A 23,303-nucleotide genomic window follows, 5' to 3' on the forward strand; every position below is an offset into this window, starting at 1 on the left:
ACCTGGGCACCGCGGCGTGCGCGTGCGGCGGGCTTGGGGTGCCGAGCGTCGCGGTGGCGGGGACGGCCCAGTGCCCACGCCTGGGGTTGGCAGTAAAGGCGACAGCGTCAGGGGCAGAGGGCCGGGCGAGGTGCCTCGTGGAGCCCTGGAGTACAGGGAAGCCGGGAAGTGAGACCTTTGACTTAACCTTGGCCTTATGAACCTGGGGCCAGGGGAGTCCTGGTGGGGTCTGTGGCATCACACCTCCAAGTCTTAAGTGCCACCGCGCCCAGGGCTTCCTGATGTTCCTACTGCTTGGGCTCCCTGTGTCTCACCTGATGGCAGTGGTTAGTGGCCTTGTCCCATGTCACCCAGGAGGAATCCGAGGCTCCTTGGGGGATAAATAACTTGCGGGGTGAGTGAAGAAGCCAGGACTGGACCCCGTGTCTGCCTCTCCGAATCCAAACTGCACCCCTCAAGGTTGTTCATCTGCCCGATCAGCCGTCAGCGCCTCCAGTGCATCCAACACATCCGGGTGTTGGTGGGCGGCCACCAACAAGAGAGACTGCCCACCGCCCACGCCTGCTCCTGGCCTTCCTCTTCCTCTGATGCCTCACACGGGCCGAGAAGAGGTCTCTAAGATCCTCTTCCCTCCAGATGAACTGGCTGAAACCTTGTGAAAAGACCAGAGGACAGGTCAGTGTGTAGGAGGCAGAGGCACCCTGAGGGGGACTGGGCAGGACACTGTAGGGCTAACCCATAAATGCGCCCACTACCGCGGATTCCCTTCAGGAGCCTGGCCTAGTACTCAGAGTTGCACAAATAGTGAGAATACTGAGCCCCTCCTCCTAAAGGAAATAGAATTAGGCTCCCACAAGCCTCCGCTCTTAACATTTTTGTCCACCAGTCAACACAGTATCTTATTATTGTGTGCCGCAGGTACTGACTATTGTAAGCTAATTCGAAAACAGGAAATCTGCGGATAACAGAATCAATAGGATGTGCTTCTCAAGTCGGTAGACTCATGAGTAGAGAAATGGCCATGTTACATTTTAGAGTATTCACTGTGCACCAGACTTCCAGGCATTTATCCTGTCTTAACTGAATTAGTCAACACAGCAGCCTATGGGGTGGATATGATTTTCCTCCACTGCTTACAAATAAGCAAACTGAAGCAGAAGGGTTGAAATGCCACTGCCTATGCCACTTCTCAGATCATTCATATTCTAAAACCAGCCATGGTGGAGCATGGAGTTGACTGCAAAACCCACATGAATATTCAACATGAAATGGAGAATTCAAAGAAATATTATGCTGGTGCAATGGCAGCTGTGTCGAGCTGGGGGCCCTGTCTGCAGCTCAGGAAGGCATGAGGGCACCTCCAGAGCTGGGGGTTTGGCTGGGATGTGGGCTCTGCTCTGAGTGTTACTGTCTCACAGGACTTCCTGCTCATTTTCCCTCGGGCACTCCTGATTTTGAACCAGCAGCCAGGGAATCTGTCTCTGCAGCAGATACCTTCTAGCCAAGCTGCCCCTCAAAGAGCGGTTGGTCCTAAGAGAGAAAAGCAAAAAATAGCCCCAGTAGCCTTATGGGAGTTCTGTGTTCCTGTTTACCCTAGTTGGGTCAGGCAGGCAGTCTTACCCTTGTGGCTAAGTTCCTTCCTGTGAATTGGGATAAGAAAGGATAGTAGAGGAGAGACTCCACTGAGAAGCCTGCTCAATCGCCTGATTTCTGGTCTTGCTACCTCACTAGCACTTTCCTTTACCTCTCTGGCTGGGTGGAGACTGAGCCTTCCTTTAGCCACCCACCACGCCCTGCCCTCCTGCCCCTTACCCACTCCTGAAGGCTGGCCCAAATGTTTGATATTGCCAAAGGCTTGGGATGGGAAGAGATCAGAACATGGGACTGTTGAAGCTCAAGACAGCTGATCTGCTATTGGCCCCACCCACCTTGTCTCTGGGTGAGGAGCCAGGCCCCTCCCTGCCTAGGTCCTGGACCACTTCCCCAAGGGAGCTGTCTTCAACACTGTCCAACTGAGGGCAATGGCAATGCATTACATCCCTAGAGGACCAGGAAACCAAGTCCCTCCCTAGGTTTCATCTTCGTTACTGGTTTCTATCACATGCCTCATGATCCGCTCCTCCCTATATGAGTTGCAGAGATCCCTAACCCAACTCCAGGCTTTGTTTACGGCACACACCTAGACGAGAGAATCAGCGCAATGTTCCCTTCAGGGAGGACCAGGGGAGCACCTGCAGGTGCTGGTGGTGCTGGGCTACAACAGAAGCAATGTCACTTCAGGGGCTTGAGCTTAATTTGTTCTGACTGCAGGATTGATCTTCCTCTTTGCAGAACTGACGTGGAGTTGGAAGCACATTCAAGAACGCTGTGTTGGTGCTCGGAGAAAAAGAAAACAAGTGAAACCCCATGGAAGGCAGAGTGGACTGCATGAGTGATGAAGGCTTCAGCATGGCCCTGGGAGTTAACAAAGTTAGTGCGGTGCTTTCTTTTACATTCCCTGTGAGGAGGTGGGACACATACACACTTCTCAATTCCTTTGTTCATCCCCATTCCCTCACCTCCCTCCATCTCTCGATCCTCTTCCCATCTGAGAAAGATCTAGGGGCACGAAATTACCAGGGCAGCGAGGGACACAGGAGAAGGGGCAAGAGGGACCCTTGTCTCAGGTCCAGGTGAGGAGGCTTTTTGTGATCCTTGGATGCTGGCGCATCCTTGGAAACTGCACCATGGATTTGCCCTGACCCTACACAGGAAGCCAGAGCAGCTGTCCCCACACGCCAGCCAGTCACTGTTCACTGGAGTCAGTGGCCTGATTCCCAAGGCAGCTGCCGTGAGCTCAGGTGCTGGGTGTGAGCCCCAAAGTCTGCTTGCTCTCAGGCTGGGCTGTGTTCTCGCTGGTAAGGGATCTAGATAAGCATGCTCACCATGGTGTCTACTGCACAGGGCTTCTTGTGATGTCCCCAAACCCCACGTGGGAAACATGCTTACCCCGTGCCGCTGGTTTCCCAGAGGGAGGCCTTTCTTTGGAACACAAATTTGCTTCATAAAATCTCGTCCAAGTTTTCATCTGGTTGCTCTTCAGCCTCACAAGCAGACACAGTCCTTAGGAGGAGGGATCATCTGGGACGTGTCCTGCTTGATGAGGGGCCAGCACACCCTCACTCTGGGTTTGCCATTCGTGTGGCGCTGAGATCCCTGGGGAGTTCCTCAGCGTCCCAGAGGTGCCAGACCCATGATTCAAGTTAGGGACTTGGGAGCTAGAACTACTGCTCCCCTGGCTGTCTGAGCTGATGGAGATGCCCAGAAAAGTTCAGCTGGTGCCTTCGAGTTCACCTTGCTCTGTCCATGGCAAACTCCTCTTCTTCCCCTCAGAGGCAGAAGGTGAGCACGGGAGTGAGCCAGAGCTACAGTCAGGAAACCAGGCTCTGACCCAGGCTTGGCCATGTGTCAGGAGATTCGGGAAAAGGCGTTTTGCTGAGGATCAACTTTCTCCTTCTATGTTGAAGTGTGACATTAGAAAGTTCCAATAGGTCCATGTACTGTGACTTCTGAGACTATTTTCATGCTTTGCTTGTATACCATAGCCATCCTTCCTGCTCTGGTTCAGATGTGGTTTTGTCTCCCAGGTGATGGAGGCTTGGTTCTTGGTGTGGCAGTGTGAATGGAGGTCCCTAGGCCCCCAAGGCTGCCCTTGGAAGGAGTTAAGTGGTTCTTGTGGTTCCTAAGTCTGTTCTCGCAGGAGCCAGATGTTACAAACCTGACCCCCAAATTGCTCCCTGTGGCTTTCTGCCTTGCACTCAACCCTCACTCCCACAATGCTCCACTTGTTATGATGCCACCCACCACAGGGCCTTGGCCAGAGCTGAGCAGACACCAGCACCATGCCATCAACCTCCAGACTGTGAGCTCAAGAAGCCTCTCTTCTTTATAAAAGAACCTAGCCCCAAGGATGTCATGGTAGTAATGGGAAACAGACTAATACACTACTCTTCTATTTTCTTATTATTAATCGATTGACTTTATTAGTATGTGTTTGCAATACATAATAAATACATTCACCTTGGTGAAGTGATACATAAATATATTGCATCTTGGTCATTTATATTCCCCCTCTCCCACTGCCTTCCCTTCTCCTTCCTTCCCCAGGTTCCCTTCGTAACTTTGGAGTCTACCTCGTTTCCTACCATCTTTCATTTTTTGCTCTTTAAACTACTTATACTTTAGAGCTCTCATTTTAGAGAAAGCATGCAATTCTTAACCTTCTATGTCTGAGTTATTTCACGTAGTATTATTGCCTCAAGATCCATCCATTTTTCTACAAATGACTTGAATTTGTCTTTCTTTATGGTTGGCTAGTACTGCACTGTGTATATCTACCATATTTTCTTTATCTACTCACCTATTGATGGACATATAGGCTGCTTCCATAATTGCCATGAGTTGTGCTGCTATAAATATGGGTACGCATATATCAATGTGATATCATCTCTTTAACTCTTTCAGGAAGGTAACCAGAAGAGGTAGAGCTGGGTCAAGTAGGATTTCTATTCTTAGTTTTTTGAGGAATCTCTATACTGATTGTCACAGTGGTTGTACCAGTTTACATTCCCACCAAGTGTAGAAGGTTTGTTTTGGGCCACAACTTTGCAGGCACTTGGTGTTTTTTGAGGCTTTGATAATAGCCATCTTACAGGAGTGAAAGAATCTCACTGTTGTTTTGATTTGCATTTCTCTAATGGCCAAAAATGCTGAGCATTTTCTCATATACTTTTTGGCTATTTGTACTTCTTATGAGAAGTATCTCTTCATTTCAATGGTCCATTTGTCATTGGATCTCTTATTTGGGGGGGGGTCTAATTTTTTAAAGTTCTTTATATATTCTAGGTATTAGTCTTCTAGGAGTAGATGGCAAATTCTTTCCCATTTTGTAGTTTGTCTCTTCACTGGGTTAGTTATTTCCTTTGCTGAGCAGAAGCTTTTAAATCTGATATGGTCCCTTTTATTTGCTCTTGGTATTGTTTCCTATGCAACCAGAGTTCTGTTTAGGAAGTCCTGTGTCTTCAAAACTTTTACCCAAACTTTCTTCCAACAGATTTAGTGTTTCTGTTTTAATATCTAGGTCTCTGATTCATTTTGATTTGATTTTAGAACAGAGTAAGAGATAGAGACCTAGATTCATTCTGCTCATGGATAACCAGTTTTCCCTGCATCTTTTATTAAGGAGGCCATCTTTTCTCCAGCTTACACTTTTGACTTCTTTGTCAAAGATCAGATGGCTGAATGCACCTGGGATTGTTCCTGCATCCTTTATTCTATTCTATTGATCTACATGTCTGTTTTTGTGTGAGTGCTGTGCTGTTTTTATCACTGTTGCTTTGTAATATAATTTGAAATCTGGGACTGTGATGCCTCCTGGTTTGCTCTTGTTGCTCAGGATTGCTTTTGCTGTTCTATGTATCTTTTGGTTCCATATGAATATTAGAGTTGTTTTTTTTTTCTAGTTCTATAAGAACTGCTGATGATATTTGGATTGGAATTGCATTGTGTATGTATCATTTGATAATGTGGGCATTTTAACAGCATTGTCTTTGCCTGTCCAGGAATATCAGCTGTCATTCCATTTTCTGGTTTTGTTTTCTTGTTTTAAGACAGGGTCTTCCTGTGGAGTTCACACTGGTCTTGAACTCACTATGTAGTCCAGGCTGGCCTCAAACTTATGGCAATCCTCTTGCCTCAGCCTCTCATATGCTGTATTACAGGTGTATGCCACAACACCTGGAGTGTCTTTCTATTTTCTAATGTCCTTCTTATAGTAGAGGTCTTTCACTTCCTGGGCTAGGTTGAGTCCTAGGTATTAAAATATTTTTAAACTGTTGTGAATGGGTTTGTTTTCCTGACTTTTTTCTTGGTGAGCTCCTTGTTGGTGTAGTAGGATACTATCGATTTTTGTGTGTTGTTTTGTATCTTGCCACATTGCTAAATTTGTTTATTAGTAAGTTCTAAGACTCTCTTGGTGGAGTTTTTGGGCTCTTCTATCTAACCTAGAACTTAACTCCAACAATCTCCCATTGTCCACAAGCAGACCAACAATAGAACAGGCCTCTCAGCATCCAACTAACCTCACAGATTCAATATCATTTACAAGGAGACACTTGAGTGTTGCTCAAGATTGTTGATTGTTTTTATATATAACTCAAATGTGTTCATCTGGTTTTCAAACATAAAATGGGGGCTGTGAATTAGAAGGGGACAAAATGTCTGCTAAGGAGAAGCATATTCTCTGTGTAAAGATCCTGGAAATAAACCATAAAAGTCACAAAAGTGAAAGATTCACTACTGTCTTTTACAGCTTTGCTACTTCAGTAGGGCCTGAAATGAACATGATGTCATCACACAGTACTGTTTGTGTTCATGAACCCAGGTTATCTGTGATGAGTCTGCATATTAGACTTTGTTTATGAATGTATGGGAGTACATGCTCCATTTGCAAAAAGTATTGGCTCACAATAGGGTTAAATTTAAGAAGAGGACAACAAGAGCCAAGCAATATATGTGCTTTAAAATACTTACCTTTGCTTTCTGAAAAACTCATGTCTAGAACACCATTTCAGATACTTCTGGAACCCCAGCATTTTATTCTAGAATTGATCCATTTGAGGGCAAATAACAGAGTGTAAAGAAACTGAATACTGTCCACTGTATTGTTTGAAAACACGACCACTGTCTTCACACAAACTGTCTAGAAGAGTTGCACACAAGACCTCTTTGCCTGATGCTATGTGGCACTGCAGTTGCTGTGTGCCGTGGATGGGGACCACCTCTTCCTCGCACTCTCAGCCCGGCAGGACTTGGGTTTGAAGCACCACCAAGAAATACTTGGAAGTTCTTTTTTCAAATGGAACTGCAGTAAAAATATTTCATTTTACAAAACACATTAACTTTGGTAGATTTTCAATTGGCAGTGAAGCATCTTTATCTTTTCCTTACATGATTGCAGAAAAAAAAAGTTAGGATGGATGAGGATGAAAAAATCAACTTCTTTCTTACCCCACCATCAGCGTGTGGTCAGCTGTGGACCTAAGGAGGAACTCACTGAAGTACAGGATGGTACAGGATACAGTCACAAGTACAGTGCACCAGCTGCCTGCCCAGTCTGAGTAACACCATGGCAGAACAACATATACTCCTGCCTTGTAGGAGCAAATGAGATACAGTGTAACAAATGTTCCCAGAGGCAAAAGAACAGGAAGCTAGAAACATGCAGGCTAGGACAGCAACTGGTTCAGTCTTGAGGGTACTAGAGGTTTCTTGGGAAAAGTAACATTTTTGTTTGTTTGTTTGTTTGTTTGTTTTCTGGTACCAGGAATCGAACTCAAAACCTCTCGCTTGCCAGGCAGGCACTGTGCTGCTGAGCTAAATCCCCAGCTCTGGGAAAAGTAACATTTTAAGAGAGAATTAAAGGTTAACCACAAGAACAGGGCCTACCTTACAAATAGTTTTTTAAAAATTTACCCTCTTTCTATATTTCTCCAATGCAAAACAAATCTGTAACCTCAAATGCATGCTTCTAAATCATATAATCTGCTTGGTGATATATGCCTGTTGTATAAGTTACTCAGAAAGTTGAGCCTAAAGGATCCCTTGAGTCTATGAGTTCAGTCTGGGCAACAAAGCAAAACCCCATGTCCAAACAAAAAATACATTTTCTATATTCTCTACCTTGGTTACAATAGACACAATAAAAAAACATTAAAATGATATAAATGAATGGCTGGGAGATAGAGCTAGAACAAATTCTATCTTTGAAGGCACATTGCACACGTGTATGTTTCTTTTATATTTGTCCCACTCTTTATTTGCAGAGTGGCCTCCTAACCATTTTGGCTCGGCAAGCTGCTCTGATCGGGCCGGCTCTTATCACCAAAGCAATGGCCGCTGCTGTATCTCATCCACACTGAGTCTTAGTTATGCGATGCTTCCCTTGCCCAGTTCCACCCTTAATACAGAATTTTCTATCATATCCATTTGGTGATGTCGGTGAGAAATGGCAGGTTGGAGTAAAACATGTAAACCCAAGTCATCTTCTGCAATCTTTACCTGGCTGGAAATTTCATGTCAACATCAGTTTTTAAAAATTCTTTTCCCTTTTCCTTATTTAGACTTTGCAGAACAATGGACATTTTATTTTCAATCTTCCTGGCCCTAGATATGAATCTGAGGATGCTTGATTTACAACGCCTTTGATTTCTTTCAGAGTCTTTAAAAACAACAATAAAAATACACTGCTCTGGCATAAATTTATCAAAATAGTATTTAGCAATTTCGTGGGCAATGCTGAGTAACTCCCACTGTTACTTTGATGATTAACTGGAGACTTATAACAGGGCTGACTATCCAGTTTTCCTAGGGGAACTGGGAACTTTCGGGTGATATTTCAAGCCGAAGATTACAATGGAAGAGCAAAAAAGCAGCTAGAAAATCTTCCTCACAACCATACCCAAGGGACTGTATAATCAAATGGTGAAGACACAGACAGAAATCCAAAGTGGATTTTGCCTCTCTTTTGTTTCTTGAGGAAAAAAACTTTGAGTCTTTTTGTTGTTTGGGAGGAATTATACATGTATTATGTACCCATTAGAAATTTAGAAATTTCGGGGGCTGGGGATTTAGCTCAGTGGCACAGCGCCTGCCTGGCAAGCGCGAGGTCGTGAGTTCGATTCCTGACCAGAAAACAAAACAAAACAAAACAGAAATTTAGAAATTTCTTTCCTGATCCACAGACATGTGGGTTGATGGTGGGTAAACAGGTTCATATGCCACCAACTTCCATGGCTTCGACTATTGACTGTATGCTGGAAAATCTTCAGAACAACTCTCCAGCCCAAGTTGTCTGCGTGATTCTAGACCCAATGGCATTTGCCACTCACATACTCTGGGATGAAGTCAGTGTGTCTGTGTCACCCTGTCCCATCCAACCCATTCCTTCTCCTCTGTGCCCCACACCAGTGAGTGGTATCCCCACCTCTATGTCACGTGTCAGAGATCAGGGGGCTCTGGCTTACCTCTCCTCTTATCAAGTCTACCTCTCTACTGACTATCAAACTATTTTATGTTTTATCACTTATACCCATAGGCCATCATGAACTCTTGCTTGTGTTTCTAGAAATACAGAATAATCATTCTCAAGAGCCAGTCTTTTTTTAAAATTTCTAACCTGTTTTATTATAATTATTAGGCACATATTAAACAATGTAATGGGCTTGTGATATTTTCATACATGTGAATCACAAAATTGTTTCCGTACTCTGGTTTGGCTTCACATCATATAAATCTTTCACCTTTTTAACAAAATTGTCTCAAATCCACCTCCCATTACCCTCTCTTAATCTCTACACTTCCCTCATTGTTGCATTTTCCTTCCCTAGTAGCCTGTCTTCTACTTTCATGTTATCTGTTTTTCTTTATTTCTAGATTCCACAGACAAAATATGGTATGTTTGTTTTCCGAGTCTGGCTTAATTGCTTAATATAAATCCATTTTCCAGAAAATTACACGGTTTGTTGTTTTTTATGGCTGGACAATACTCCATTTGTATACTTACCACGTTTCCCTTTAGTGGTCATCTAGACTGATTCTACATTGTGGCTACTGTGAACGACCGTGATGAACATGGGTGCACAGGTATCTTTATTTAAGCGTTTACTCAGGAGTGGTAGAGCTAGATCACATTGTAGTTCTATTTATTTAGTTTTTATTAAGAACTTCCATACTGATTTACATAGTGGCTGACCTAATTTACATTCCTACCAAAAATGTATAAGGGTTCCTTATACACTCCATCCTCTCCGGTGTTTATTGTTCTTTGTTTGCTCAGTGACAACCATTCTTGCTGGGGTAAGATTAAATCTCAGTGCTGTTCTGATTTGCATTACCCTGATGGCTAGAGATGTTGAATCTTTTTTCATATAATTATGGGCCTTTGTACTTTTTCTCTGAAGATGTGTGTCTTGGTTACGTTTCTCTCATTGCTGAGACAAAATACCCAAGGCCCAACATTAAGGAAAAAAAGGTTTATTTAGCTTACTGCCTGTGGATGTTTCAGTCTATAATCAGCTGGCTCCAAGGCAGGGTGGCAGGACACAGGGACAACACTTCAAGGTGGCACAAGAGAGCAAAAGCAAAAAGAGCAAAAAGGGAGGGGAGAAGCAAGCCTCTTTTCTCTCCTTATATTGTATGCAGCCTACCTGCCCTAAGCGGGGGTGATCCTTTACACCCAGACCAATCTCCAGGCTCTCCTATTGCACAGGCTCAGGATAAATACAAAGGATGGACCCTGGCTCCCCGCTGAGTCACACAGTCAAACTTCTAGACTTCTCAAGTTGACACAATGAACAACATCCCAGAGTATAAGGGCATGTCCTTTTCATCCCAAGATGTAGAATGGCTGAGTCACTTAGCCAACCTCTAGGCCAGCAAGTTGACACAATCTACCAACCATAACAATGTGTCTGGGTTCATTTGCCCATTTATTGATTGGATTACTTGTGTTCTTTTGACTGTAATGGTTGATACATTGTGTCAACTTGAGAAGTCTAAAAGTTTAACTCAGCAGGAGGCCAGGATTCGTCCTTGTAAACATTCTCATCCTGTGCAAGCTGAGGGAATTGAGATTGTGTGAGTTCTATACCCGCCCTGGAGGAGGGTAGCCTCCTTAAAATATAAGGGAGGAAAAGATGCTTGTTTCCCCCCTTTGTGCCCTGGCTGCTTTTGCTGTATTCTGCCGCCTTGAAGTGGTGCTCCTGTGCCATGCCAACCTGCCTTGGAGCCAGCTGATTATGGACTGAAACCTCCACAAACTGTGAGCTAACTAAACCTTTCCTTCCTTAATTTTTGGTGTTGGGTATTTTGTCCCAGCAACACTAAGACATTGGTGTTAGTGTTTTTGAATCTAATTTTATCAATTCATTACTCTAAAGTATTATACTCAGTAACACACTGCTCTTAGGATAAAGCATGAAATCTCATAGCAGGGCACATATCACCTTCACAGTGTGACCCCATCTTACCTTTTACAAATTCTATCCTCATTTTGTGCTCATGTGTATTAATATAGTTTAGGTCTATATTTCAGTAATAACAAAAATTTCAGAGATTTAACAGATGATGTTAATACCTTGTTCATATCAAATCTGGCATAAGTTGGATAACTCTCCAGGGTAACTGTCTTTGCTGGGGTCCTTCAGGGATCCAGGATCCTTTGACCTGTGGCTTTTCATGTCAACACACAGCATCTATCAGGGGAAGAAATCTCATCCATATCCCCTGCATCAGGGGAAGACAGAGACTAGAGAATCCACAGAAGATTTTTTTAGCACCTCTTCCAGGAAGTGACACACATTACATTCACTCATTTCATTGGTCAGAGTGAGCTGCATGGCTCTGCCTAATTATAAGGAGGCTAAGATTTGAGACCTTCTGTGGATCCAGGAAGTCAGCATATCCAAGTGATTGGGTGCACCCATAGCATAGCCTCTGCACACCAAACACAATCAAGAAGTGTGATACTACCAGTAAAGAAGGCTGTGGAACTTTGTCTCATTTACTTTTTCTCTTGTTGCTGGGACAAAATACCTGATGCCCAAAATTAAGGAAGGAAAGGTTTATTTAGCTCACAGTCTGTGGAGGTTTCAGTCCATACTGGGCTGGTTCCAAGGCAGAGTGGCACATGGCAGAGGGCAAGCATTTATGGCGGCGGAACACAGTAAAACAACAAGAGTAAAAGGGAGGAATGGCAGCAATCAGCCTCTTTCCCTCCCTTACATTCTATGCAAACTATCCGTCCCGGGGCAGGTGTAACTCTCACACCCATAATCCTATCACTGGACCATGGATCAATCAAAAATCTATAAGCCCACCCCATGACTGCATGAGGACTTGCGGGGACATGTGGACACAAACCATAACAGACGTACAGGGCATCAGAGAATGGACCAATATATGTATTATGGAAGTTTGAGAAGGAACAGAAAGATAAAGGGGCAGAAATCTTATTTAAATAAATTATACTAGAAAACTCCTCAAATATGGAGAGGTAAGTACATATCCATATTCATGAAGCCTTAAAAGCTCCAAATAAGTTGGCTGTAAAGATATTTTTCAGTGAGACACATTATGACAAAATCATCAAAAGTCAAAAACAGAGAATGCTGAAAACAGCAGGAAAATCCTCAAATATAAGGAAACGCTATATGATTGTCAGCAGATCTCTCAGCAGAAATAGTGCAGGCCAGGAAAAGATGGGACAGTAGCTTCAAAATGCTGAAAGGAAAAGCTGCTAACGACGAGTAATATACACTGCAAAGGTGTCCTTCAGAAACGAAGAAGAGATAAAGAATTCACAGAGAAACAGAAGCTGAGGGAGTTCCCCACCAATACACCTGTCCTATACAGAATGTTAGAGAAATGAAAGGATGCTATAGTTAGGCAGAGAATGTTAACAACATGAAAACATGAATGTAGAAAGCTTACTGGTAAAGGTAAGTGTATAGAACAATTTAGAATACTGTGTTACTATAATGGTGAAGTATAAACTTTGAACTTTAAAGCTTAAAAAGATGAAAATATTAAAATAACCGTAGAGGTTATAATTTTCAATGTACATCTGATGTAAAAATATGTAAATTGTGATCCTAACACAAAATAGGGAAAAGTAAAAGAAAGGGCTGGGGATTTAGCACAGCGGCACAGCGCCTGCCTGGCAAGCGCAAGGTCGTGAGTTCAATTCCCGGTACCGGAAAAAAAAAAACAAAAAATGAAAAGTACAAGAGAACATAATTTGAATGCAATTAAAATCAAGTCATCAACTTAAAACAGATTATTAATTTCATACAAGCATTTTGGTAGTCACAAAGAAAAAACTAAAAGTTGGTGATTTAAAAAGATAAGCAAAATAACAAACATTTTAACTAGGATAAAAAAAAAGAGCACTCAAATAACTACAAGTATAAATGGAAAGGAGACCTTATAATTGATTCCATAGAACTACAGAAAGATGACGAGAGATTACCATGAGCAGTTATATGTTAACAAACTGGAGAATCTAGAATAAACGGATAAATTCCTAGAAACATACTGCTACCAAGATTGACCCATGAAGAGAGAGAAAATCTAAATACATCAGTAATGAGTAAGGAAATGCAAATAGTAATCTAGAAATCTCCAAAAAAAGAAAAGCCCAGCACCAGAGAGCTTTACCAAAAACAAAACAAAACAAAAAACCCTGAAGACCAGACTTGCAAATTTATTGTATGTGGCTAGCATTATCTTGATACCAAAACCAGACAAAAACACTACAAGGAAAATACAGGCCAATGTTCTTAACATATAAATGCAGAAGTCCTCGACAAAGTTCCTACTAATTGAATTTAGTGACACATTATTAGTTGAATTTAATAACACATTAAGCACATTAAAAGTATATCATACTGTATTGTACAGTATCATACTGTGAACTTGGGTTTATTCCTAGGATGTAGGTTGTTTCCACATATGCAAATGAATAAATGAAATACACTCTACATTACTTTGGTGCTCAGACCAGAGGATCCAGCCCCTCAGCCTTGGCAGGACACAGGCCCCTGTGCCTCTCCTGCCCCTCTCTGGCCATGTAGAGCAACAAGACTGTCCCTACTGTGGTTGTCCCAACCTGGAGACCCACAGCAGCAGCTCTGAACCCCACTACCCTTCTGCGTCCTCTTCCTGAACTGATCCTGCCTCAGTCTCTCCTACTCAATGTCCCACACTAGCAGACCCGCCAAAACGACATCCAGCTGTTGCATCTGCAGGTGTTTTGAACCAGGCACAGCTGCTGCACATATACCACAAACAGCCCCGAGGCCCCCGCTGCCTCCCACAGCCCAGGCTCACTTAGGTGGCAGCACGTCATCAGATGGGCTCTGCAGCTGTCTGTGATACACTTCTCCAGCTCAGCTGCCGTGTAGTTAGGCGCATGGCACAGCCTACCCTGGTAGCATCAGATTTCAAATTGTATTATATACACAAAAGTCAATTCAGAATGGATCAAAGACTTAAAATAAGGCAACAATAAAACTCTTAAAACAAAGAGACTAGCTCTTTGCATTTATCTGAGCCATAATTTTTGGCAATAAAAACAATATCTAACATACATAAAGAATTGATCCAACTCAGTAACAAAACTCAGCAATGACTCAGTAACAACAACAACAACAACAACAAAACTGATTTTAAAGTGGGCAAAAGACCCAACAGACATTTTTAGAAAGAAAACACAACAGGTATAAGAAAAGTTGCTCAACATCACTCATCACCAGGGAAGCACAAATCAAAACCACAAGGGGCTAGAGTAGTACTCCGTGGCCTGTGGCTTTGGTCTCCAGTATCAGTAACCTATAATCCACTGTGGTCTGAAAGTATTACATGGACAATTCCAGAAACAATTCATAGGTTTTTAACTGTGCACCACGCTGCGTAGCATGATGAAGTCTTGCTCCATCACACAGGAACATAAACTACCCTTTTATGCAGTGTGTCTGAGTGGTTTGTACTACCTGCCCATCAGTCACCTAGCGGCCATTTCAGCTGTCACTTTGACTGTTGTGCCGTTTCAGTACTTGTGTCCAAGTAACACTTATATTTTTCTTAATAATGGCCTCACAGTGCCAGAGTAGGAACGCTAGCAATTCAGACATGCCAGAGAGGAGTTGTAAAGTGTTTCCTCTGCGTGTAAGGTGAAAGTTTTCAACTTGATAAGTAGAAAAAAATCATGCATCGAAGTTGCTAAGATCTGTGGTAGAAGCAAATCTGTGAAACTGTGAAGAAAGAAAAAGAAATGGTGCTGGTTTCACTGCCACATTTCAAACTACAAAAGTTGTGGTCACAGAGCATGATAAGTAGTTAAACTGGACAACGTATGGAATATGTGCTCAGGGACAAACCTGGCATATATAGGAGTCAGTACTCTGTGATTTCAAGTAGAATATCCACTAGAAGTTGAACAACATGTCCCTTGTGCATAAGGGCAGACTGCTTTATCAGTTCACACCTAATAAGACGGTTTTTACCAAAAAGACAAGAAGTAAATGCTAGTGAGGATTTGGAGAAAAGGGAACCTTTGTACATTCTTGAGAGGAATGTAAATTGGTATAGGTATTATGCAAAACAGTATGGAAAAACTACTGATACAAAACAAGTGCAGAAGTGCAGACACTATAATGAGGTTAATATACCATACTTAAATATATCTTAGTGCAATGTTGGTCTTTTTGACCCATTTGTATGGGTTAAAAATACTGTTTTAAAAAGTGTCATAAGAGAATAACCTAATATACAGAATCCACCAAAAAAATGTATACACACTTTGGCCTCCACAATTACAAGAAATACTCAAAGTGGTGGGCGTTAGCTTCCAGAAACTTATTATTACAGCAAACTTCTGTTTGGGTAACCTTGGTCACTGAGATTGCCGCACATGCATTTTCAATTTCTTTTCTTAGGGCCAGCAGTGTAGTGGGTTCTCTGAGCTATACGGCGTTCTGTAGGTTCCCCCAAATGAGGGTAACACCATCTGTTGAGAAAACATCATACTATTTTTCTTTGCCTGAAGTGTGTCTACATTATTTTTGGTGGACTCTGTATATAGATGTTTCCAGTTTGCCTATAATGTAGGAAAACTGGAAAAGTGTAACAGTATGATTTTAAAGAAGTTATAGAATCATAAAATACTATGCCATCAATAAACCATAAGGCCCAAGCTTACAATTACTACTAAGCAAAACTGCATCATAATGTATTGTCCAATTTGTGTGAAGGAATATGTATACGAGTATCTGTATGTACGCATGGACAGAACTGGAAAGATATAACAAGAATGTTCACAGAAGTAATTACTTTGAAGTTGTGGGATAAAAGGTGATTTTTGCTTCCTTCTTATACTTTTACATGCACTCTGAATTTTTTCTGCACTACACCTGTATTTCCTTAATAATTAGAAAAGAAATCTAAACTTTTAAAATTGCATTGACAGCTAAAAAGTCATGGGTATATTTAATAATAAAAGGTAAAAGCTGCACGGCTTTTTAAAAGATAAAACAAAACTTGAAGGAAGTTGTAGATCAGACTTCTGGGTGTAAAACTGTGAGGCGCTGAGGGCAGACACACAAGTCAGAGCCCAGTGCCAGGCCGGGCTGAAGAGCCATCTGCTGCTCTGTCCACACTATCCCATGCAGAGGGACCTGGCTCAGTAGCTGACAACACCTGCCACCCTGTAACCGCAGACACTTCCGGCTGTGTGCCAGGCGCCAGTCACGGTGGCTCCTCTTCAGCAGCCATCAACTGATGCAGCACCATGCTAACTGCTTGAAAGAAACCACATGTAAATTACTGACTTATTACTACACTAGAGCTTCCTGGATACCTCTCAGTGAACTTCAGTTACTGTTTATTTCCCAAGAAAGTTATCATATTTTGGGCATTAAGGCAGGCCTTGGGTTTTTCATTTGCTTGGTAAATTTCTACTGTGGCAGCTGACAGTGTATATAAAATTTGTGAATTTATGTAAAGTAACCCATACGAGGAGAGGCAGTTAGAATGGTGAAGGTCATGGGCGTGGATGGAGACTATTTGGGTTAAAATCCCAGTTCTGCTTCTTATAAAGTATAAGCAATGGATAAGTTACTTAGCTTTTCTGCTCTCTTATCTGAAAAATAGGCATCAGGGTCAGGTCTAGCTCAGCAGGTGCTTTCTTTATTTGCTCATGTAAAGTACTTGGCGGACCCTGGTACATGCATGTAGGCCCTTCATAAATGTTAGTCCTTTTAGTACAGACACTAGATGTGCAGCTGTTTTGGATAAGGTGCATGCGTGCATGTGCTTGTAGGTAGCTGGTAGGAAAGCATGTTATCACAGATTTACTGACTACCATGGACGTAGAAGACTGGGAAAACTGGTTTAGTCAACTGGTTTAGGAGACTGATCCAGCCTCTGGGCATCTGTTACCAGTGCCAATGATGAAGACTTGAGTGGGCAGTGGGGGGCATCAAACTCTGCATCTGCCACTACTGGGTTGTTGATCCTGGGAAACCATCAAATGCGTCTCCTCTATGAAAGGCGGGCAACCTCCCTCTCTATCCCAGGATTGCTGTGGTCCTCGCTGGGCCAAAGCTCATGACGTGCCTGCCCTGGTTCACTGAAGCTAGTGGTCACGTTAGTGAACACTCAGCCCAACTTCCGGCCACACTAGTTTCTGAGCATCTACTGCAGCCTTGCCTGAGAAACCCGCCTGATACTTGAAAACAGATAGAGCTTGAGTTGGGCTCTTTCATCAACAAACTTGAAAGCAGGTGGAAGGCTGCCCACGCTGCTGCAGCTGGAATGAGTCCATGGAGCACGAAGGCCCTGCTCAGGTCTGCTGATGTCTTCAGGAACCATATCAGAGCTTCTAGCCGTGCCCCTGGGTCAGCCAGCGGGCACAGGGCGAATCTGCAGCCTTCAACGCTGTGCTTAAAAATCAACTCAACATTAAAAATCACGAAGGCCTTTTGCCAACACAGTGTGTCGTATTTATTGGGCTATTCACGGGTAAGCTTAAAACATGAGGAAGAGAGAAAGGACGAGATGCCATCAGTTGTGTCAAGAAACAAAACATTTAGCATTTCTTAGTTTCAAATGTTGCATTCCACTGTAGCCAAGCAGTATATAGGCAATTCACTGATGTATTGGCAACGGGTATGATTTATTTTTTAGCAACCGGCAGCAAATACATTTAAGCAATGACTTATTTGAACAGTAAGCAAACAAGAAAACTATTTTCATGTAACAAGAACAAAAAAAAATCATTTATACAAATTAAATTGATACAAAATACATTAGAAAGATAACACACATACAAAAGTCATTAAGTTGCTAAGAGAGCTCAGAGGTCACAGAACACCACACGGCGAGAACATCGGTGTGAATTCATTTCAGTCAGGAAAATGTGTCCAAAGTTTTGAGTTACACGTTTACTGAGGTAAAGGCACAATCACTTCCACATAATTAATAGGGAAGAATCCAGATTCCCCGTGTATAATTCCTTCATACCAGTTCTCATCTATTTGGTTGGTTAATGTAATGATGTCCCCTTCTTTAAATCCTAATTCTCCTTGGTTTTCTGGCTCAAAGTCGTAGAGACCGCGACAGCAGGGCTGGTCCATGGGAATGTTAGAACCTGTCCACATGATACAGAGACAAAAAGCACAGGTTAACATTGCAGATTGTCCCTGGGAAACTGGGTACAGCAAGCAGCTGGGAGGAAGCGGCCAGGCCCTGGCTTCCTGCCCCCGCCAAGCCTGGCTCCCTTCTCTCTAGGGTCTGTTTGTAGTCTCCGGCCTCCTCAGCTCCCTGGCTGCCTCAGCTGACCTGTTGGGCTCAGGGTCTGTCCTCTGAGTCCTTCCAGATGAAGGACACAGGCTAAGCCTATCTGCTTGGCATGGCCACCCAGCCAGGCCTAATGCCCAAGGCAGGGGCAGAAGAATCACAAGGCCCAACCCCACCAGTGGAAATTGGACGGTTCCTGGGGAACATCTAAAGGACAAAGCCAAACTGGTCATCACCCATGACACACAGCTCTCAGACTGACACACAGTCCGAGAGGCCACCATGGTTAGATACATCATTTCCCGTTGCTTGTGACCAGGAGCCAGACTTGGACAGGAATGGGGACCGAAGGAGAGGAGTGAGCCAGGTAGCAATGGGCAGAACATCCACAAACTAGCGCGATGTCTTGAGGTTATTACACCAAGCCTAGAGTTCTCCCAAGAACATTTGAAAAACCATTTTGTCCTAAAACTACAATATAGCAAGAGAAAACAAGTGTATACAAATTTGAGAAAAGTCATCTGTAACCCACTCAGAGACAACCACTGTGAAGCTTTCAGATTTCAGGCATCTTTGTGAATGTATCTGTGTATCAATTTACATGTAGTTGTTTTCTCGAAAGCAACTCCTTGTACATCCCACATGACCACGTTCCCAGGTTCCTTTTACCAAGCAGCTGTAAACTATGTCAATATAACACAATTTCTTTAATCCACTGTTGGAAATTTGAGGTCCTTATTTTTTTGTTGTTTTTCTTTTCTTTTTTCCTCTCCTCTTCCCTTCTTTTTCCTTGCCCTCCCCACCTTCCCTTCCTTCTATCCTTCCTTTGTCCCTCTCTCTTTCTCTTGCCTTTCTTCCTTCTCTTTCATTCTGTCCTGTCTTTCATAGATAACTTTCTGGAAAAAAGCATATATATGTTCATGCATGTATACACACAAAAACATGCAAATATTCTTGAGGATAAATTCTCAGATGGGGATCGGATGGCCATATAACATTAATATTTCTGAAATATTTGACATTTACTGTCAATTTATTATTCTATTATTATTTTAATAAAATCTTAGGAGCTCCTTTGACTCTTTATCTGTCACATTTGATACAAACATTACTGGCCCTTTATGTGTCATCTTGGTACAAGCAATCCCAGCTTATCATCATTTATTGTTTTTTTGTTTTCACTTCATTTTTGCAGTTTGTACTGTTGATGGGTAAGGAGAGTGGCTTCTCTTTTGTTTGGGCACACATATTAAAAATTACAGCAATATAAGCAGGTAGACAACTTTTTTCACTTTATTTGTTCACTACCATCCTATATGAATATTAAAGCTGTGTTCCAGTGTTTTCATTTAATTTTTCTCATGATAGACTTTTTAATCTATTTGGATGTGGGCAAAAAAGCAAGGTCTGTTGTTTTTAATAATGCTTAAGCAATTATACCAACATAATTTAATGAATAATACATATTCTCTGCTGACTTCAAGTACTACCTTTATATTTATTGCTTATTTCATTATTGTGGGTAGTAGGATCTATTTTACTTTCTATTTTGTTCTATGGATCCATTGTGGTCATAGTACCATATCAGTTTAAATATTATAGCTTTAAAATAAATGTTATTAACTAGTAAAAGCAAGTTCCTAGTCATTTCTCTATTTCAAAATTTCTTAGCCATTCTCACAAAATCATTTAACTGGGTAAATTTTTGCATCAGTGTATCTAGTTTCTCCCATGAAATCTAATTTCAATTTTGACTAGATCATACATTTTGAGTATTAATAAGATTAATTTTAGGGGTTTTTTAAAATGACTGATCGCTTAAAGAAGAGATCACCAGTTCATGTACTATGCTTCTATTATTTGGTCGAATTAAGTTTGTTACTATTTTAAGATTTTTGTATCTATAATTTAAAACATTTTATTTTTGCATTCTTGTCAGACTTTATTTTTAAAATTAAATTTTTCTACTGTTTCATGTGCTGTAAGACATTGTACCGTTTATCTCAAGCTGTTAAAATGGTAAAGTACACATGTGAACAAATCTATAACATGGGTAGGTTTTGTTTTGCCTGTAAGAGATATTTATGGTGCTTGCTTGCTTGCTTTCTTCTTTCTTTCTTTGGATTGCACAGGTTACACTGCTAAAATTGAGATTATAAAACTTGGTCAAAAACTGCAAGGTATCAAAATCCTGTAGATGTTAAATAAAGTTATCATCCTAGAAAAATTACATTTCTCTTTACTATTTTCTAAAGTATTCACATTCTGAAAATTTCGGGGTGAAAATAACCTCCAAAGTATTATGGGTTTCTGAACCTAGGGGGCTTCTTATAATAGTTTAAGATAATGACTTAGTGTGCCTGGGGAGGAGGTGGGGTCATCTCACTCCAGGTCTGTTATGGTCTATAATCTAAAATGTTCCCTCCTTTAGTGGCTGGATCATGGATGTGTGATAACTGGATTAGTCTGCTAATTGGATCAGCAAAGTTCTGGGTGTGGTTGAATGGCTTTACTGAAGACAAAAGACCCACTTGGGCGTGAATAGCACCAACCCATGGCTTGTAGCCTGAATGGCATAAAAAGAGAATGAAAGAAGGGAGGCTGCTGTTTGCTGTTTCCTGCCTGCCCTGCCATGGACTGTTTCTCCTCTGCCATGACACCCTGCTTTGGAGCCAGCTGATTATGTACTGAAACCTCTTACAAAATGTCAGCTCAAATAAGCCTTTCCTCCTTTAACTTGTAGGTGTTGGGTATTTTGTCTCAACAAGGAAAAAGTAATTAAGACAAGGTTTCTGTAGCCCGAGGATGTCAGCTATCCCACAGGTTCTTGTAAAGAGATAAAGGTAAGGGATGAGCAGGAGGGGAGGACCCCAGCCACAGGAAACAACACCTCACTAGAAGGGGACAGTGGCAGAGATCTCTGATGAGTACACAGGAGACAAGACTGTCCCACAAGAAGGGGCTAAAAGAAAGCTGAATATCACCCCAAGAAAGCTGTATTATGCTTTCCATTTATATTTCTCATTATTATGAAAGCCTTTTTCTCTTTTGGACTTAAAATGATGTTGAAGCAAGGTCTGCTAGAGATTCTATTCTGTTCTCACCAACTCATTTAGACCCAAGTAAACTGAGAGAGTCAAGGAGGGTATTTCTGTGTTTGGCCCCTTTGTCTTGGGCTAGGTTAATGGGAGGGGAGAGAGTGGGCAGGGCAGTTTTCCTGCTGGGAAGATTTTAGGATGTTGGTCTCAACAGTGTGAAATTCACTGAATGTTGCCCATTTCACCCACTTCTCTGCCAACAGGGTGTCCTCTTCAAGTGTCACCCACCCTACAGCCTTCTCATACTCAGGCAGGTCCACATGAGCCCACATCCAGCCAAGGCTTGGGGTGGCCTTGGGGTGGCTCCTCAATGCTTCCTCTGGGAAGGATTCTCTGCTCAACAGCACATCCAAGGGCCCAGTGCCCAGGAAGAACCTGGCCAATGAAATCACATGCCTTGGCAATGTGGCTGGGCATCAATATAATTTTAAATTTCCCAGATCTTCCAGTGTCTGGGGGACTGAGCACCAACAGTGGGCTCTCTATTTTCTCCCTGTTACTTCCCCAGAGCTTGGAGGACCTGATGAGCTCCAGCTGGTGGGACAGGGACTATGCAGTGGTGAGTCATTTCTTTCTCTCCCTCCCATTGGTGACTCACAGGGAGTTCTCCCTGTAGCCTCTGGTCCCACTGCAGTGACCCCTGATTCTTCCTGCCTCCAGGTGGCTCCTTCCATGAAGGCCCTGCACTGCCCCCAAATCTGTACCATCCCTTTGTCATAATGGTGGAATTGAGGAGCAGAAGTTCAGTGCTAGGACTTAGAAAAGAATAGCACTTAGTGATCTGGATGTAATAGGGAACCAAGTGTTTCCAACATAGAACCCTTTCACTGTTTCCTTCGGTCACACGGTGCTTCTCTTGGGTGTGGGGAGGCTGGAGGCTGAGAACCACGGCAACATGAGCCACAAGCCAGTCAGTGTCACTAATGTTCAACTGTCTTAATGTGGCATACGAAACTGCCATGTTAGTATCCTTTGAGCATTTCTCCCACTACTGGTTTTTCAGAGGAGTCAGATGCCGAGCCATAAAGGATCCTCAGGAAGCATTTACTCAAACAAGAAATGTAAATGCCAGGAGGAAATCTGGCATTTTTCATGAAGCCTCACCTTCTCAAAGAGATGACATTGCCTCCAAGAGGTCACAACAACCCGACCCTTGGGCTAACAGCCAGCCTAGAATAAGACTCCAGGGCTCCAGACCCCATATTGTGACCTGCCTTGCTCCCTGCCACCTCCTACATTGTCTGTGACACTGCAAACAGCTGCCAAAGTATCTGTTGGCTATCATGCTGACCATGGGGATAATGCTGTTTTCCCCATTTACTGTATAAGCCACCTGCAATGACCAAAGTCTATGCTAAATGACAGGCAGTGCACTTGTGCAAGCCACCACCTACGTGTCACACACATGGAACACATCAGGGAAAAGGCATGGTACGTACCTCTCACTTCATTCATTCCCGGCAAGAGAACACTACGTTGCCCACTTTGATATTCTGCAAGCAGCATTCATACCAACCCCACCAGCACACAAACCCAAGGCACGGCACTTCTCCTGAGACTGCAGGGTGGAGAGGACCCGCGCCAGAGCTCCCCACCTAAGTAACTTAGGTGCACTGAGCCCTCTGCTCTTCTCTATGGGCCACAATGCCCTGCACAGTTCTCAACAGCACAGGCACCCGATGAATTCACACCCACCAGGGCTCAGACACTGCCCTGAGTTACACACGCAGCAGGGCAGGACATTTGGAAATATCTCCAGCACGTTTCAGTTAAGTTAAGTTGTTTTGTTGCCTGGGGCCTCCTGCATGTGGG

The 23,303-nt window shown here is 42.8% G+C and overlaps 1 protein-coding gene across 2 annotated transcripts in view; it reads right to left on the bottom strand.

The window, feature by feature from the left end:
* Positions 1-17,751: 17,751 nt before the first annotated feature.
* Sh3gl3 (SH3-domain GRB2-like 3) overlaps positions 17,752-23,303 on the bottom strand; it is a 146,591-nt gene continuing 141,039 nt past the window's right edge. For both annotated transcript variants that reach the window (XM_005381462.2, XM_013512670.1), the window contains one exon: positions 17,752-18,244. In XM_005381462.2, the coding sequence (XP_005381519.1) occupies positions 18,039-18,244 (206 nt within the window). In that variant the 3' untranslated portion in view covers positions 17,752-18,038. The remainder of the gene's footprint in view (positions 18,245-23,303) is intronic.

The sequence above is a fragment of the Chinchilla lanigera genome, unplaced genomic scaffold (assembly GCF_000276665.1).
Source record: "Chinchilla lanigera isolate Chin_1 unplaced genomic scaffold, ChiLan1.0 scaffold00015, whole genome shotgun sequence".
Taxonomy (NCBI): domain Eukaryota; kingdom Metazoa; phylum Chordata; class Mammalia; order Rodentia; family Chinchillidae; genus Chinchilla; species Chinchilla lanigera.